The 16,264-nt window shown below is 41.2% G+C and overlaps 1 protein-coding gene across 1 annotated transcript in view; it reads left to right on the top strand.

Moving 5' to 3' along the window:
- Window positions 1-16,264, top strand: part of cntn3a.1 (contactin 3a, tandem duplicate 1) — a 74,356-nt gene that overhangs the window by 56,225 nt on the left and 1,867 nt on the right. The window contains exons 12-21 of the mRNA XM_069659726.1: window positions 3,131-3,306; window positions 6,189-6,306; window positions 8,048-8,206; window positions 8,418-8,567; window positions 9,864-9,934; window positions 12,010-12,244; window positions 13,339-13,454; window positions 13,716-13,902; window positions 15,048-15,160; window positions 15,720-15,888. Of these exons, the coding sequence (XP_069515827.1) occupies window positions 3,131-3,306; window positions 6,189-6,306; window positions 8,048-8,206; window positions 8,418-8,567; window positions 9,864-9,934; window positions 12,010-12,244; window positions 13,339-13,454; window positions 13,716-13,902; window positions 15,048-15,160; window positions 15,720-15,888 (1,494 nt within the window). The remainder of the gene's footprint in view (window positions 1-3,130; window positions 3,307-6,188; window positions 6,307-8,047; window positions 8,207-8,417; window positions 8,568-9,863; window positions 9,935-12,009; window positions 12,245-13,338; window positions 13,455-13,715; window positions 13,903-15,047; window positions 15,161-15,719; window positions 15,889-16,264) is intronic.

The following is a 16,264-nucleotide window of genomic DNA, read 5'->3' as shown; positions in this document are numbered from 1 at the left end:
TCAGTTTAAGGCATTTATGTAATGTTCATGTAATGTAATGAATTTATGCGTTTTATCTTTTATGTAATCCATTTGAACATCGGGCCTTATGCAGGTTGTGTTTTTCAGCCCTTGTAATAAACTAACACATCATTTAAGGTTGTCAGTATTATAGAGAAACAAATAATCTGGCACTCTGCGCAAGATGTGTGAAACACAACCAACCGGTGCTGCATTTAAAATTAACCGACACTGACCTTCACAGCACACTTGATGAACAAACAGTGAAGTAGCTGCTGTAAAGACTACCCTCTTCTTACCTGGCAGATACCGGCCAATTAGTTGATTGGCAGAGGCTGCAGGAAGCGAGACACGAGGCTCATTGCATTCATGCGCCTCAATGTTTAATTCATACTTTTTTTGCACGGTGGCTCATAGCCATGCCCGGTTTGCTTAAGATTTCATCCCATTTAAATTACACACTTCTGCAGTGCAATGGATTTTCTAGGTCTTTCTAAAGAGCAGAGTCAACAACAGCGCTCTATTAAAATGCCTTTTGGTGATTCCTCTTTACAAGTTTTTTGAATTGCAAATGAGCTTGCACAGAAGCCCAATTTTGCTTTCTTTTTCCCCCCACAGCCTCTTTACATGTACCAATGGAGCTGTTATGCACTGTACTGTATAAGTGTGCAGTATACTGTATGTGTGCGTTATTGTTATTGTTCAGAGATGGACTGTAAATTATATATTCATCCGAGCACAAAGCTTTCAGACCAAAGTTTTACAAACATAAAGTGATCCAAAGTAATAGTTATTGAAAGTTGAAAGGAAATGGTAAATGGACTGTACTTCTATAGCACTTTTCTAGTCTTTGCGACCACTCAAAGCTGCTTTTACACTACATGTCACATTCACCCATTCACACACACATTCACACACTGATGGCAGAGGCTGCTATGTAAAGTGCCCAACTGTCAATCAGATATCACACTCATACCCGTTGGCTAAGCCACCGGGAGCAATTTGGGGTTCAGTGTCTTGCCCAAGGACACTTCGACATGTAGCCTGAGGGAGCTGGGGATCGAACCTCTGACCTTCCGATTGAAAGACGACCGACTCTACCACTGAGCCACAGCCGCAGGAAACATTATTGACTCCGGATAAATACTTTAACAGATGATAAGGGCCACAACTTTAAATGGGTTATGTTACGTTTTTTCTAAAACAGTCTATATACTATTTATATGAAAGTATGAATGCCAAAAAATCCTCAGATTTGAGAAGCAGGAAACAGTACGTCTTTTGACATGTTTGCTTGGTAAAGAGGTAGTTATTTATTCATAGTTCCATCACTTATCTATACCACTCATCCTGTTATGGGTCGCAGGAGAGAGAGGCGGGAGACACCCTTGATAGGTCGCCAGTCAATCACAGGGCTGACACATACAAACAGACAACCATTCACACTCACACATCACCAGTTAACCTAACGAGCGTGCCACCACCAAACCACCTTGATTCATAGTTGATTTGCAAATTGTTTCACACTTAATTCAATTTAAGGTGAAAAGTTATTTATTTTGGAGGTAAAATTACAAGCTTGATTCCCCTACCAGGACCATGTTGATGTTGAGAATTCTTAAATCAGTTTGACTTCTCTCCTCCTGTTTTGTTGACTGCAGTTAATTGTATTTCATCTGGGGCTACACGGTGTACACGGTAAGACCTGTCGCCTCACAGCTAAAAGCTTTGTAGTTCCAATATCTGATTCGGATGAAGGGGGCTTTTTGCAGTTGAGTTTCCATGTTGTTCCCGTGCATGCATGGGTTCCCTCTGAGTACTCTGGCTTCCTCTCACAGTCGCAAGACATGCTCGTTAGGTTAATTGGTGTTTCCAAAAATTGTCCATAGGTGGGAATGTGAGCGTGAAAGGTTGTCTTGTCTCTACGCGTCAGCCCTGTGATTGACTGGTGATCAGTCCAGAGTGTCTCCCGTCTCACGCCCAATGAAAGCTGGGATCAGCTCCAGACCCCAGCGACCCTGAACAGGACAAGCATATGGTATAGATAATGGATAGAGGAATGTATTCACCTGGCTTCCCAGGATTAAAAAAGTTCTAATATTCCACCAGAGGTTGGTATCAGCCACCACTTCATCATGGATGTTTTTATTTCAACTTAACTGAACCACAGGCGTACTATTTAAATTTTACTACCTCAGAATGCAGATATTTGGAGATAACACTTTAGAGCAATTCCTATGCAAATTCATATGGAAACATTAAAATCCAGCACGTATCTTTCCAATAAAAACAGCTCTTTATAGCTGCTTATAACACCCTGTTATTCCATAGGTTTACAGAATGAGAGCTTCCATGCACGCAGCACACTGTAGGGAATGAGGGAGCCAATTTGTGATTTTCCTCCCAGTCATAACAGGAAATGAGCGTGACAGCTTTGCAATCGAAGGCAGAAAGTTTCACCACACTCATTTTGCATCTGTTGCCAAACTTTCCTAAGACTCACCTGGAATGCACTGCCATGGCCAGTCGGTTCTCCTTAGGGGGTGTGAGATAAACAAGCTGGCTTGTTTTGACAGAGCTGAATATAGACCTTTACTCCCTCTGACATGCTGCATTGGCTTGCCTGTCCATTAGATGCTTATGACATGCATGCATAATTCACAGTGGACTGGTGTATGGGCCTCTGCGCCTCTGCTATATTCTCTGCACCGCTCTGCTGTTGAATGCGACACCCAGTCGAGACAGACCAAAGATTATGTTGATGCGCACCACGCTGAGGATGAAATAGGATGGCTTTTTGTCTCTGAACAAACAGAGCCAAATTATAGACTGGGATGTGACCTGCCCTAATGGCTGAGTTTTTCCTGTTGTTTGTTTATTTTACTTCCTCTTTGCTGTTGGTAAGTGATATATGAGACCGCATTAGATTTTTGAAAGAGATGCAATACAAGCAGACTCAAGAGTAATTTATCTTGTTTGGCTAATCTTTCTGACAGGGCCCAAATTTGTTTTTAAGTGTGACATGTTTTCGAAACTATTTCTCAATGTTCAAGGACTCAAAGAAAATAAACTATAAAAGGTGTATCCTCTCCGAAAGCCGCTCTGTTAACATGATGCTCCCTGTTTGCAGAACCAACTGTGATCACCAGCCCAGCAGGTCATCTGGACGTGACGGTGGGTGAGAGCATTGTGCTGCCCTGCCAGGTATCACATGACCCCACCCTTGACCTCAAATTCACCTGGTTCTTCAATGAGCAGCTCATTCACTTTGGAAGCCACTGGGCGTATTTTGAAAAAGTTGGTGGGGTAAGTATAATATTGTCTATAGGTACTCTGTGTCTCTGTGTCTTCATGGTTCGAGCAGTAGGAAATATGAGTGTTGCAGAAGGAGTCAAATGTAAACATTGCCCTGATCATAACTGTGTGCTTCAGAGATCATATACACAAACTTGCCTGTTGAGTTGTTTAAATTACCTTTGAACTCCTAAGGAAAAAAAAACAAGCACTTCTGTATCCTCTTGACAGTGTGAATTCTTCCACTTGAATATGGTGACTCTGTGCTTATGTGCTTATGATTCCACCACTCAGAAAAGCTTCAAGCATTTGAAAACAGGCTAAGAGTTTAGCCATAGGTGAATGGATACACTCTTTAAAACACTCAGAACTTCTCTTTATTCACTTTGTGTAATAGATGAAATTCTTCATATATACAGTACTTTCAAGTGATTCAGGGGAACGAGCTATTTAAGCTCCATTATCATAATTATTAACATATTTAGGTCTCATTTCTCTCAAGCTTAATATCAGCTTCATCTTCATAAGAGCAAAGTATCAAACACTCTCAATGATGAATCATACAGAATCTATGAGGGCTCAAAGTGTTTACCTGTTCCGCTTGTTAATAACACATCCTCCATTGACAAAAGAGGCAACCAAGCAATTCATTATGCAATGCTCAGCCATGCATTACCTTTGATTATCTAACACTAAATATTTTTCTCTTTAATTAGGAAAAGCAATTATGAGGTCTCGGCATCTTTATCACCTCTTGTTGTTTTTTTTTCATTCGGCATTATGATTAACACTAGGAAGAGCTTTATAATTGTGTGTAGCCCTGCGGTTCATTCAAACATTTAACTCCTCCGCGCTGCTGATACGTTGTGGTAAAGATGATATGTTGATGGTGGGTGGTCACATTACTCAAACTTTCCAGAATTATATTAAAAGTTTACTTTTTGAAAACAAATTTAAATAAAATATAATAAATATGCTTTCTCCTTCCACCACAGAGTTAACTGAAGAATATCAGTGTTAAGTAGCTTTGTCATATAATGGTTGTAAGGGCTGAAATATTATACCTTCAGTAAACATCAAGCAACAGCCTCCTTGGAGACTTCACTACGGCTCAGAAATGGAGAGAAAAACACACTGATGTGCTTCAATTACATATTATGAGCTAATGTTATTTTCAACTGTACCATTCAATAATGACAGGGAATAGGTACCTGTCAAACACCCTGCTGCATCATCATTTCAGTCTTCTGGTAGAGAACATGCTGTGTTCTGCATGATTCAGGCAATATCAAAACCATTCGCCTCCAGCAATATTTACACCAACCTAACTTTTTGCTACAACCTCCTTTATTGTCGAGTTTGGAAGATTTTGCTGCTCCAGACAGAGACATGCTCGCACTTTACAGGGCTAATCGTTACTGTCAAGGCTGCACACAAGGGCTGTGATTGACAACATTGTTGGTTTCTTAGTGTCTATCAAAAAAGAAATACTGAAAACGAATTATTTTGAACAGTCAAGAATCAATTTTGGACAGTTTATTTTATTTTTTATTTTTGTGTGTGTGTGTGTGTGTGTGTGTGTGTGTGTGTGTGTGTGTGTGTGTGTGTGTAACCCAACATCGCATAAATCATGACAAGTGAGCCTTAAAGGGGGGGGTATAAAGCTAATTTCAAGTTTCATATTTCACTCTGTGATACCTGTGGAGTACCTTAACATCATTTACAGTTGAAAAAAAACATTTTTCTTACACTGGTGCTCTGTTCAGGCCCTTATACGACTCAGTCAGTTCTGTCTCTTTAAGAAACCCCGCCCCTACAAGCCTGCTTTCTTCTGATTGGCCAGCTCCTCAAAGCCTGCCGAGGGTTTGAGGCAAACCTCCTACCCTGTGGCCTTGTGTGTGCATGTCCTTGAACTGTGCCAGGGGCAGGAAGTTCTGCTGCTCCGGCAGATGCCCAAATATAGAGTTCCTCTGCTTTGTGACATAAAAAAGTGAAGCGTCTGGAGAAGTCTGTCTGAAAGCAAGCGTTCACAGCAGCCTGCAGACTGAGAGTTTTTCAGCAGGGGATTACTCCAATATATTTTTACCTAAAGATTTGAAACTAAACAAACACCCACATTTAGCATGGGCATCCAACATTGTAAAAATGTGTGTATGTCTTAAAATGTGAAACAGCATAACACCCCCTCCAAGCCTTATAGCACAGCCTTGTATAGAGAGGCATGGGGTGATGGGCAGAGAAAGTCAGTTACATTTTATTCTGCATCTAAAAGCCTCACAACATGATGACTGTATTTTTAAGGACTTCTTGCAGAGTCGCTTGATTTAATAAGCAAGCTTCGAGGTTGAGAGTGAGAGATCTGTGACGCATTCCTTCCCCAGTTATATTATTTTAATGATGGCAGGGAGTTTCAAAGACTGAATGACTTGCAGCAACTGAATTTTTATCTCTATAAAATGACCCTGATTATACATCAAAGTAATTATCGAGTCTCATCCTGTTTCCCAGTCCCTTCCCTTCATAGATAAGACATTAACTTAACATTAGCTCTAACTTTAAAGTTCAAAGCTAATAATGGATTTGGCATTGAATGGCTGTCTGCAGAGTACATGGAATCAGAGTGAATAAAAGGGATAGAGCTGAAAGAAGCTTTTTTTACTTCCTCACAAAGAACCAGCAACATAAGTGATCATGAAAAGTTTCACTCAGTCATTAGGTGCGTCCCTGGGCTTGTGTTGTACGTAATACACTGAATGCCAAACTTAATCACTGTGGCATTGCACTTGTTCTACAGTCTTTGTTGTTCATTATCCAACTTAAAATTCAGCCAAATTACTGTTTTTTGTCTTATGTTTACCTTTTTGTTGTTTTTGTCCTTGCTTCTGCACTAACAGCGCTCTGCCGGTGACATCATGATCCGGAACATTCAACTAAGGCATGCTGGGAAATATACGTGTGCAGTTCAGACCAAGGTGGACAGTGTGTCTATTGCTACTGATGTGGTAGTCAGAGGTAAGGATGTACCGCACAGTGCATGTTAGAAAAATCAAACATTCAAGACAGATTTCTTGTTCTGTACTAACCAACACATTTCCACAGTAGCTACGCTGAAGCTGACATGAGCAAAAAGCACAATTATCTTCTATCTGTTATGTGCAGTTACAGACAGTCAGAAATTCCTTCTGCATTTAACAATGTACACAAAGGTACTAAAGCAGACTGAATGGCAAAGGTCTTCTATTCAATAGCAAAACAAACAAACCTTGCCTTTAACACTCAATGTCACTAACTGATTAAAATAATTACACAATGTGATGACAGCCTAACAATAAATGCAATATCCTTAAAATAACCCATGATGGAGGCATAGTTTGTAGGACCCAGACATAGATGTATGGTAAGGTACCACCTTTAACCAACATAAACCCCTGCTGGGCAGTGGCTCCCAACATTTGTGGTTTCTATCCCCTTTAAATGAATGCTTACTGATGGTTGATTATTATAGATTACATACTGTTTGCAAGATAATCTCACATGTTTATCATAACTGGCCCGCCAGTACACAGCACGCACACTGCTAATACTACAAATCCCAGAATGAGCTACAACAGCGTACACTCCGCTAAACCCCGAGGGACGGACCTCCCTGTGGGAGACTCAGATGCAGCAAAGAAAGTTGGGTCACTTTTCATATTGCCAGAGAATGACAAACCAGATCTCCACCGCTGTGTTCCCAACTGTGCATTTTGCTGACGACCTGAGCGGTGCACAGTGATTTGCCGACTTTGGAGCTCAAAAATTTTAATTTGAACTGCTCAGTAATCCGTTTGTAGTTGACGTGGAAAGAGCATCTGTAAACATCCAAATAGAACTTATAGAACTCCGAAGCGATACCCCAAGCGCCGCCTACAAGCTGCTGGAATGCTCTGCATGTTTGGAAGCACATACCTGTGTAAGCAACTGATGCACACCTTCACTCCGTCCTGAGAGTGTCCACAGCTCAGAACCTAACCCCAAACATGAATGAACCTGCAGCCATTTCTGGCTGTTTTTGATGTCTGTGTCAAAACTTTTTGGGAAATGATCAGTGAAAAACTGCTGGTAGAGAGGGAAACATAAACAAATTAATAATGCTGATGTGTCTTTTTTTTAAAAATTTGATCTCATTTCTTCTTTTCGAACCCTTGTTTTTTTCTGAATTATATAAGGTGCCTTTGGAGCAGTTAAGTTCATATTTCATAATTTGTCTCTGATAAAAACGTGGTTTATTTAAGTCTGTTCTAAAAATGTTGACCCCGTTTGGCCCTCGTCTAAGACCCAGTTTTTAATTTCAGCCCCCTCTCTGATTGAGTTTGAGACCCCTGGGCTAAACTATCTATTTCATAACTAAAAAAACATTATTGTGTTTTTTGCCACATATAATGATCTCCATGTAGTATATTCTTTTTTGTTCTTCTTTCTGATTCCTCTTTTATCCTTCTGATAAAGCCTACGATTCTAACCTCGACATTAGAAACCACCACTGAAGGGCATGCTATTAACTTTTTTTCCCTGAACCAGAGTACAACAAATTGCACTTTAAATAAGACTTGAACTCACATCTGTCCAAATTATCTTTTTTAGTCAGTCTGTTTCATCAGCTCAAGTGTGGCCCATCCACTCTGTAGCTCCTTTACTATGCTAACACTTCTTTACTATTTTCAGTATAAACATTAATCCCTGTGTGAGTTAACTGTGACTAATTATTCTCCAGGTCCCCCAGGCCCCCCTGTGGACTGCCAGGTGACAGATGTGACAGAGACCACTGCCTCTGCCTCTTGGGGACCCGGGATGGACAACCACAGCCCCATCCTTAGCTTCACCATCCAGGCCAGGACGCCCTTCTCTCTCGGGTGGCAAGCTGTTACCACTGGTAGGCTGGTTTCATCCAACAGTTGGTGTGTAGGTTGTGTTAATGTGAAGTTAGCGGTGTAGGTAAAAATGACTGAGCGGTGCATGACTGGTATCCTTTTCAAACAGCACACATGAAATGACAGTAAATAACACATCACCAGCGTGGCTAACATTCAGTGGCAGATCTCGCTGGGCTTTGATGAAAGGTTTCTTTCTGTGATGTCTCTCAGTTCCTGAGATGCTCGGGGGGAAGCAGCTGTCAGCCACTGTCATTGACTTGAGTCCCTGGGTGGAGTATGAGTTCAGAGTTCTGGCAACCAACAGCATTGGAACAGGAGAGCCCAGCAAACCCTCGAAAAAGGCCCGCACCAAAGAAATGCGTATGTATCAGAAGCTCTTTAGATTTCCTCTGCTGTAAACAGTGAAACAAATTGTTTGCTAATTATGCACATAATACAGAAAGTGATCCTACTTCAGGACTGCAATTAGATCCTTTTAAATAACTTTATTGGAGGAGTGAATTTCAGAGAATTCTCTACTTCCTTTTAGCAGACAACACATGAATAAACTAAATTCAACCAATAAATTGATGCCCGGCAGCTATAGTTAGACAGTTTAACCTGTTGTTTGAGAGGGAAAAACAATCCCTATTTCAGGCAGTGCAATACTTTATGTAACAGATAAATTATGTAAGGTTCCTAAATGTTTAAATAAGTAGCCTTGCGTAATAATAATAATATGTTTTCATGTATTTCATTTTTATTTTTATGTAATTCATAACACATACAGTACGTGCAGGTACATACATCTATGTATACACACGTATACGTAAACATGCACAGATTAGTAAACTTGCATAGAAGAACAAAAACATTCATATGCATAAACATAGACACATAAGGCTAAAGGTTTAGTTGCATTGTGGGTAATGTAGGTGCCAGGCTTTGACAGCTAAAAATGCATGGAATAAAATAGAAAATGTATCTGGTTTTGGTGCATCGATCCTTTTTTTTATCCTAAGTTGGACCATGTTATCCGGTTGTTAAGTGGTGACGTCACACCTCCGCATTAAATTGTTTCCGGGTCCAAGCTGCTACAACCCTATTTAGTGCTATTTTCCTCGCTGTTTTAAATGTTCAGTTGTCTTTTTATTTATCTCCATGTGCTTGTAACGTGTTCCTGATGTGTTTATTATCACAGATGATAAAATACATAAACTATGCGAAACAACATTGGACTATTACCGGTGGATGCTACTTTTAGCTAACCTTAGCTTAAAAGCAATGAAATGGTTGGAACACGAAGAAGTGGGTTCACAGCTATTTATGCAGTCTATGGTTCACAGCAATAAAGGAGCGATTGGACCCGCAAATGGATTCACATCACATGTGACATGGACTGAACAAGTGTTGATGTTGTCAATCCCCACAATTGTTTCCATGTCCTGGAGAGCAACAGAGTCCTCCATATTTTAATTTCAGATTACAAATACGTTAATCATTACTTAATATAATTACCTATTTCTATGCTCAATATAAATATAAAGCAATCTAGACCAGCTACTTATGAAAAGTGACCTAAGCTAACTGTTGTGATTTGGCACTAATAGATAAGATTGATTTGACTTGACCTCAGTATACTAAGTGGTACCTCTAACACTGTGGTTGATCTCTTAGTTCCCAGGGTGACTCCTGCCCGAGTGAACGGCGGAGGTGGTGGACGTTCAGAGCTGGTCATCACTTGGGAGGTAAACTTGTAATTACTTAGATTCACTTAGTGTTTGTGTGTTTCAGTTAGAGGATATACACTGGACAAAAATATAAACACAACGCTTTGCTCATTTTTCATGAGCTGAACTCAAAGATCTAAGACTTTTTCTACGTACACAAAAGGCCTATTTCTCTCAAATATTGTTCACAAATGTGTCTAAATCTGTGTTAGTGAGCACTTCTCCTTCGCCGAGATAATCCATCCACCTCACAGGTGTGGCATATCAAGATGCTGATTAGACAGCATGATTATTGCACAGGTGTGCCTTAGGCTGGCCACAATAAAAGGTCACTCTAAAATGTGCAGTTTTATCACACAGCACAATGCCACAGATGTCGCAAGTTTTGAGGGAGCGTGCAATTGGCATGCTGACTGCAGGAATGACCACCAGAGCTGTTGCCCGTGAATTGAATGTTCTTTTCTCTGCCATAAGCCGTCTCCAAAGGCGTTTCAGAGAATTTGGCAGTACATCCAACCGGCCTCACAACTGCAGACCACGTGTCACCACACCAGCCCAGGACTTCCACATCCAGCATCTTCACCTCCAAGATCGTCTGAGACCAGCCACCCAGACAGCTGCTGCAACAATCGGTTTGCATAACCAGAGAATTTCTGCACAAACTGTCATAAACCGTCTCAGGGAAGCTCATCTGCATGCTCGCCGTCCTCATCGGGGTCTCGACCTGACTGCAGTTTGTCGTCGTTACCGTCTTGAGTGGGCAAATGCTCACATTCGATGGCATCTGGCACTTTGGAGAGGTGTTCTCTTCACGGATGAATCCCGGTTTTCACTGTAGAGGGCAGATGGCAGACAGCGTGTATGGCGTTGTGTGGGTGAGCGGTTTGCTGATGTCAACGTTGTGAATCGAGTGGCCCATGGTGGCGGTGGGGTTATGGTATGGGCAGGCGTATGGTATGGACAACTAACACAGGTGCATTTTATTGATGGCATTTTGAATGCACAGAGATACCGTGACAAGATCCTGAGGCCCATTGTTGTGCCATTCATCCACGACCATGACCTCATGTTGCAGCATGATAATGCAGGGCCCCATGTTGCAAAGATCTGTACACAATTCCTGGAAGCTGAAAACATCCCACTTCTTGCACGGCCAGCATACTCACAGGACCTGTCACTCATTGAGCATGTTTGGGATGCTCTGGATCGGCGTATACGACAGCGTGTTCCAGTTCCTGCCAATATTCAGCAACTTCGCACAGCCATTGAAGAGGAGTGGACAAACATTCCACAGACCACAATCAAAAACCTGATCAACTCTATGTGAAGGAGATGTGTTGCACTGCGTGAGGAAAATGGTGGTCACACCAGATACTGACTGGTTTTCTGACTTTAGAGTGACCTTTTATTGTGGCCAGACTATGGCACACCTGTGCAATAATCATACTGTCTAATCAGCATCTTGATATGCCACACCTGTGAGGTGGATGGATTATCTCGGCGAAGGAGAAGTGCTCACTAACACAGATTTAGACAAACTTGTGAACAATATTTGAGAGAAATAGGCCTTTTGTGTACATAGAAAAAGTCTTAGATCTTTGAGTTCAGCTCATGAAAAATGGGAGCAAAAACAAAAGTGTTGCGTTTATATTTTTGCTCAGCGTATATTCATGTGATAGATTTTCAATACATGATTGAAAAAGAAACAGACTTTACTATACATAAATGAAATGTTATGTACTGATACTGATATCTAGTCCAACAGTGTTGAAAATATTAACTTGGACACTTGGTGCTAATATAGTTCGTCCAGGATTTATGGCTTCATTTTAGTCAGTAATTTCTCTTAATGTGAAACTGAAACATAATGTATAAAGAGAAACTCTACTACTCTGTGGGGTACTTCTTTTTTATTTCTCCTCAATATAAAAGCACTTAACCAGACAGAGTTCATGCCAGGTTTCCAAGTACAGTACCAACCTCAGCAGTATTTCTCTAAGTGCCCTAATCCCTGCGTGCATTTCTTTAAGTATTAATATCTTTAGGACCAGTCATCTAGAGTCATCCCTCTGAGTCATCTCATACCTCTTTAGCCTGTTCCTGAGGAGCTGCAGAGCGGTCCAGGCTTCGGCTATGTGGTGGCTTTCCGCCCACTTGGGGCTCAGGGTTGGATGCAGGCTGCTGTCACCTCTCCGGACGCCTCTAGATATGTCTTCAAGAATGAGAGTATCCCTCCCTTCTCCCCTTACCAAGTCAAAGTCGGGGTTTACAACAACAAGGGAGAAGGCCCTTTTAGTCCAGTGACCACAATCTACTCGGCAGAGGAAGGTGCGTACTATCACAAGTAGATGCAATGTACAACACTAACAAAGTGATTACCTACTGCAACAACAGATCTTATTACTTTGTTACTTTATTAGCTTTTATTATGATACCAGTTTTAACAGATTTAAAAAACCATTGCTGGAAAGCCATGCATGTTCAAAGATTGGCTCTAAAACTACTACGATTACTTGTCAATGTCAAATAAATTTCACTAAAGTGAATACTGGAAAATGTTCTTTGAGTGTTGATGTAGTCTAAAATCTTGTTTCCAAACAACTTGAAAGGTTATGAAAAAGATGTTTTATTCAATCAGTTTGTCAACGTGTTGGATTGATTTGAGCTGAGATGGCACTGCCCATCTAACCTGATCAAATCACGCCCACACACTCTTAAGAAAGAGACCAGATAGGTTCATGTGGGGTAAACTGCAATTTAGTGATAAGGGGTTTTTTTAAATTTAAACCTCTATTTATGCGCTTTTAGTCATGAATATTTATGTTATAGAGAACACTCTTTTGGAAGTTTTCAGGGGCTGTGACGTTTAGTTCAGTTGATAGACTAATACCCTGAAGCCACTTGCAGGCAGTGGCAGCTTTAGCAGGTTTTGGTTTGGCGCTTGCACAAACAAAAAAAGTATTGCCTGTTTATCAGGATAAGCTGGCCTGAAAAACTGAAAGGTAATTACTTTTTTTATACCCTAAGGTTTGTTTATTGTAAAAAAAAACATATTCCTTAAACAGGCTTATCTAATTCTTTACTGTCTTGTAAACATGTACATGTACAGAAAAATCTTTTGTTTCTGGCTGAGTAATTAACACGTCTTTGGACAGCGAGAATCAGCCACAGATAGCACTACTGGGGACTGTGGTTGATTTAAAACCAAGTAAAGTTAAGTTACACACTTTAGCTGATATAAATTCGTGTTAAAAAAACATTTTTTTTTCTTACCACTTAATGTCGGAGCAGTCACTCCTCCTCACTCAGCGATATGGATGGATTGGATGGAGCTGCAGCACATTCAATAAGTCATACTGTAGACGTGGGTGTAGTGGATCTGTGTCTTCCTTCGCTTCCTGAATATCCTCTGTACCTTTCAGAGCCCAGCAGAGCTCCAGGGAGGCTGAGGGCGAAGAGTGTATCGGCGTCCGAGGTAGAGGTCACCTGGAAGCCACTCGCCTGGAGCAACAACCGCAGACGCATCCTGGGCTATGAGGTCAAAGCAGCACAACCCCCACAATAGGAATAATACAAATTTAGTGAACTGTGCCAACAGCTTATGGCAATATATTTGTTTTACCAATGAGATGACCTTTTTCATATTTTGTCCATATAATTATTCATTCATGAAGTAAAGTTAAGTATAGATACATTCTTTCAGCATGTATGCCCACAGTTATTCAGATATAAATTGAATTATTAAGTTAAAAAAAGGAAAGCTAAAGAAGTATACCCTGTGTATGTGCTGTGTTTTTAGTTGCAGTACTGGGGTGAGAGGCAGAAGCAGGACACCGCCAGTGTGATCAGGACAGTGGGGAATAAAACTTCAGTACTCATCAGGGATCTGGAGGGCAGCAGCACCTATTACCTGTCCCTGCGGGCTTACAACAGTGCTGGAGTGGGTCCACAGAGCATCATAGTCAATGTCACAACCAAGAAACCACGTAAGGGCTCTCAACATACTGTGGGGACTGTATGCGTCTTTTTCTTTATAGTTTCTACCCCTCTGGCTGAAGGTGCATGGTCCCTTTGGAATATATTTCCCTCACCAATTTGAGGGAAACCAGGGAATAAACAAGTACCGTGTGAAGGTTTCATGTTGATGAACTGTAATATTTATGAGGCCCCCCGGAGCTCTAATCCTGAAGGCGGAACAGCACAGTTCAACTCCCGACCAGGGGACCCTTGTTACATATAACCATATCTTTCTTTGTACATTGCTGTCAATCTCAGCACCGACTGTCAAAAGGAAGCCATAAAAAACACTGTCTATATTTGAAGCCTTAACATATGTTTAAGCCATTTTATTGCTTTTAGCACGTTTGTTCTGTTTGTCATTTAACATATTTTAAAACCTTAATTGTCCACGTCACTGTTTACATTGGTTGTAAGTTGTCTTCCTCCTCCTGTTTGTGGGCACATCACTTTGTTTTTTTGCTGCTTACCAACATGAATAGTGTGAAACAGTCGTTTTATAGTCTTTCTTTCACTTGATAGACATGGCATATCTTTGATGCAAATTGCTGTTTAATGTATGGTCACACTGTGCAATGTGACGTGCAGACTTAACTAAACAATTAAGAGCTGTCTCCTGCTCAGACATTCCTTCTAAACATTAGTGAACTACATTTTTTCTTCCTCTTTTTTTCTTATGTGCCGGTGATTGATACGTGCTTGCAGCGCACCAGACCCAAACAAAACTAGAGCCAACTCATTAAAACAATGATTCATCGAGCCACCAGAGATTAAAAACTTCACGTGTATCTGTGACAGATGCGCAGCATATTATGTTCATCTAAGCTGATATTAATTAACATCACAGTTATAGTACATCTGTTACACACCGGCGTGTCACTCCCCCCAACCCTCCCCCTTACAAACATACTGCTGTTCTCACTCCCCCCCACACACACACACACACATATTCCTCGAGTCACTGCTCGCTACTAGCGGTGGGATGATAAACTGATAATGAGAAATCTCCTTCATGCTGAGTTGGTTCTGGACTTTACTGTTTATTGACTGGTTCGCTTGTTGTTTTTCTCCCGCCTCTTCCTGTCCTTCTCCTCCCCTCCTCGTTCTCCTCCAGCCCCCAGTCAAGCGCCGGACAAAATCATGTGGAACACTTCCAACTCCAAGGTCATCCTGAGGTGGGACCAAGTTCATGCTCTGGAGAACGAGTCAGAAGTCACAGGATACAAGGTACAAAAAAAAGTTTTACACGTCTTCACTTAAACTGGATTGGCTACAGTTCTGACAAGTTAATAGATTCCTCATAGTAATTCAATAATTATATTAAACTGAAGTTGTAGCTGTAAATTACACCAATTTCAAAGTCCTAAATAGCCTTTTTTCTTAAAACAACAATCCCTTGACAACCCTTAGCCACATAATTTCAGCCACACACATAAATCAATAACTTTTCTGATTGCTGCTCAAGAGGGAATCATACTGTAAGTAGAATGGGCAAAGCAAGCTGCAACAGAAACCTCAGTATTGATGCTCTACATCCCCCTTATCTGTGATGCACCCTCTCCTGTGGTCGTCCAGCACGGATCCACAGTCAGATTAATCCTTGTTAGTATCACAGGAAGCACATCACATCTTACGGAGCTGCCTGGCAGAAAAAGAAACAGATACTCTGTACATCTTTCAAGAAGAACACTCTGAAACCCCTCATGTGATGATGCACTTGTGTATTTTCAAGGACTCCGTGCCATGCCTCACACTGCTATCATCTTTCCCTCTCTGCTGCCTGCAGGTGATGTACAGCCAGGACAAACACAGCCGTCCCAGCGTGGTGGAGACAAACACCACCTCCTTGGAGTTGTCGCTGCCAGTCAACCAGGACTACGTAATCCAGATTAAACCCTTTAGCGAGGGAGGGGAAGGCAGCAGCAGCCGCCAGATCACCATCCCCAAGATAGCAGGTGGGACAATTCTGAGATATAAAACCTAAAAACGATGTCCGTTTTTGAGACGCCGCTGCAGAGTTACATGAGTGAAGTTGATGTAGTTTCTTGTCTACTTCTCCCTTAATTGATTTCACTATCTAAGAAAATTCCCAAGGGACAGATAAGGACTGTGACATAGTTGCTTTTAATCAAAGAGCAATGTATGAGTTAAACTGCTCTCTAGTAATCTAAACACAGCTTGTTATGTAGCTATATTGCATCATGGGCTCCTTTGAGGCTGCTGCCTGTAGAGAATTTGAATCCCTTGGTATCTATGTTTGTGCTTTTTCCTATTAAATGTTAGTTCAAAATGATCTTCAAATAAGTCTTTTCTCTTTGCAGCTAACTCTGA

Source organism: Semicossyphus pulcher, unplaced genomic scaffold (assembly GCF_022749685.1).
Source record: "Semicossyphus pulcher isolate SPU_LCO1_2020_fin unplaced genomic scaffold, fSemPul1.0.p SCAF_13, whole genome shotgun sequence".
In the NCBI taxonomy this organism is placed as follows: Eukaryota; Metazoa; Chordata; class Actinopteri; order Labriformes; family Labridae; genus Semicossyphus; species Semicossyphus pulcher.
The sequence above is the reverse complement of the archived record's forward strand: the minus strand, read 5'-3'. Positions and strand labels throughout refer to the sequence as shown.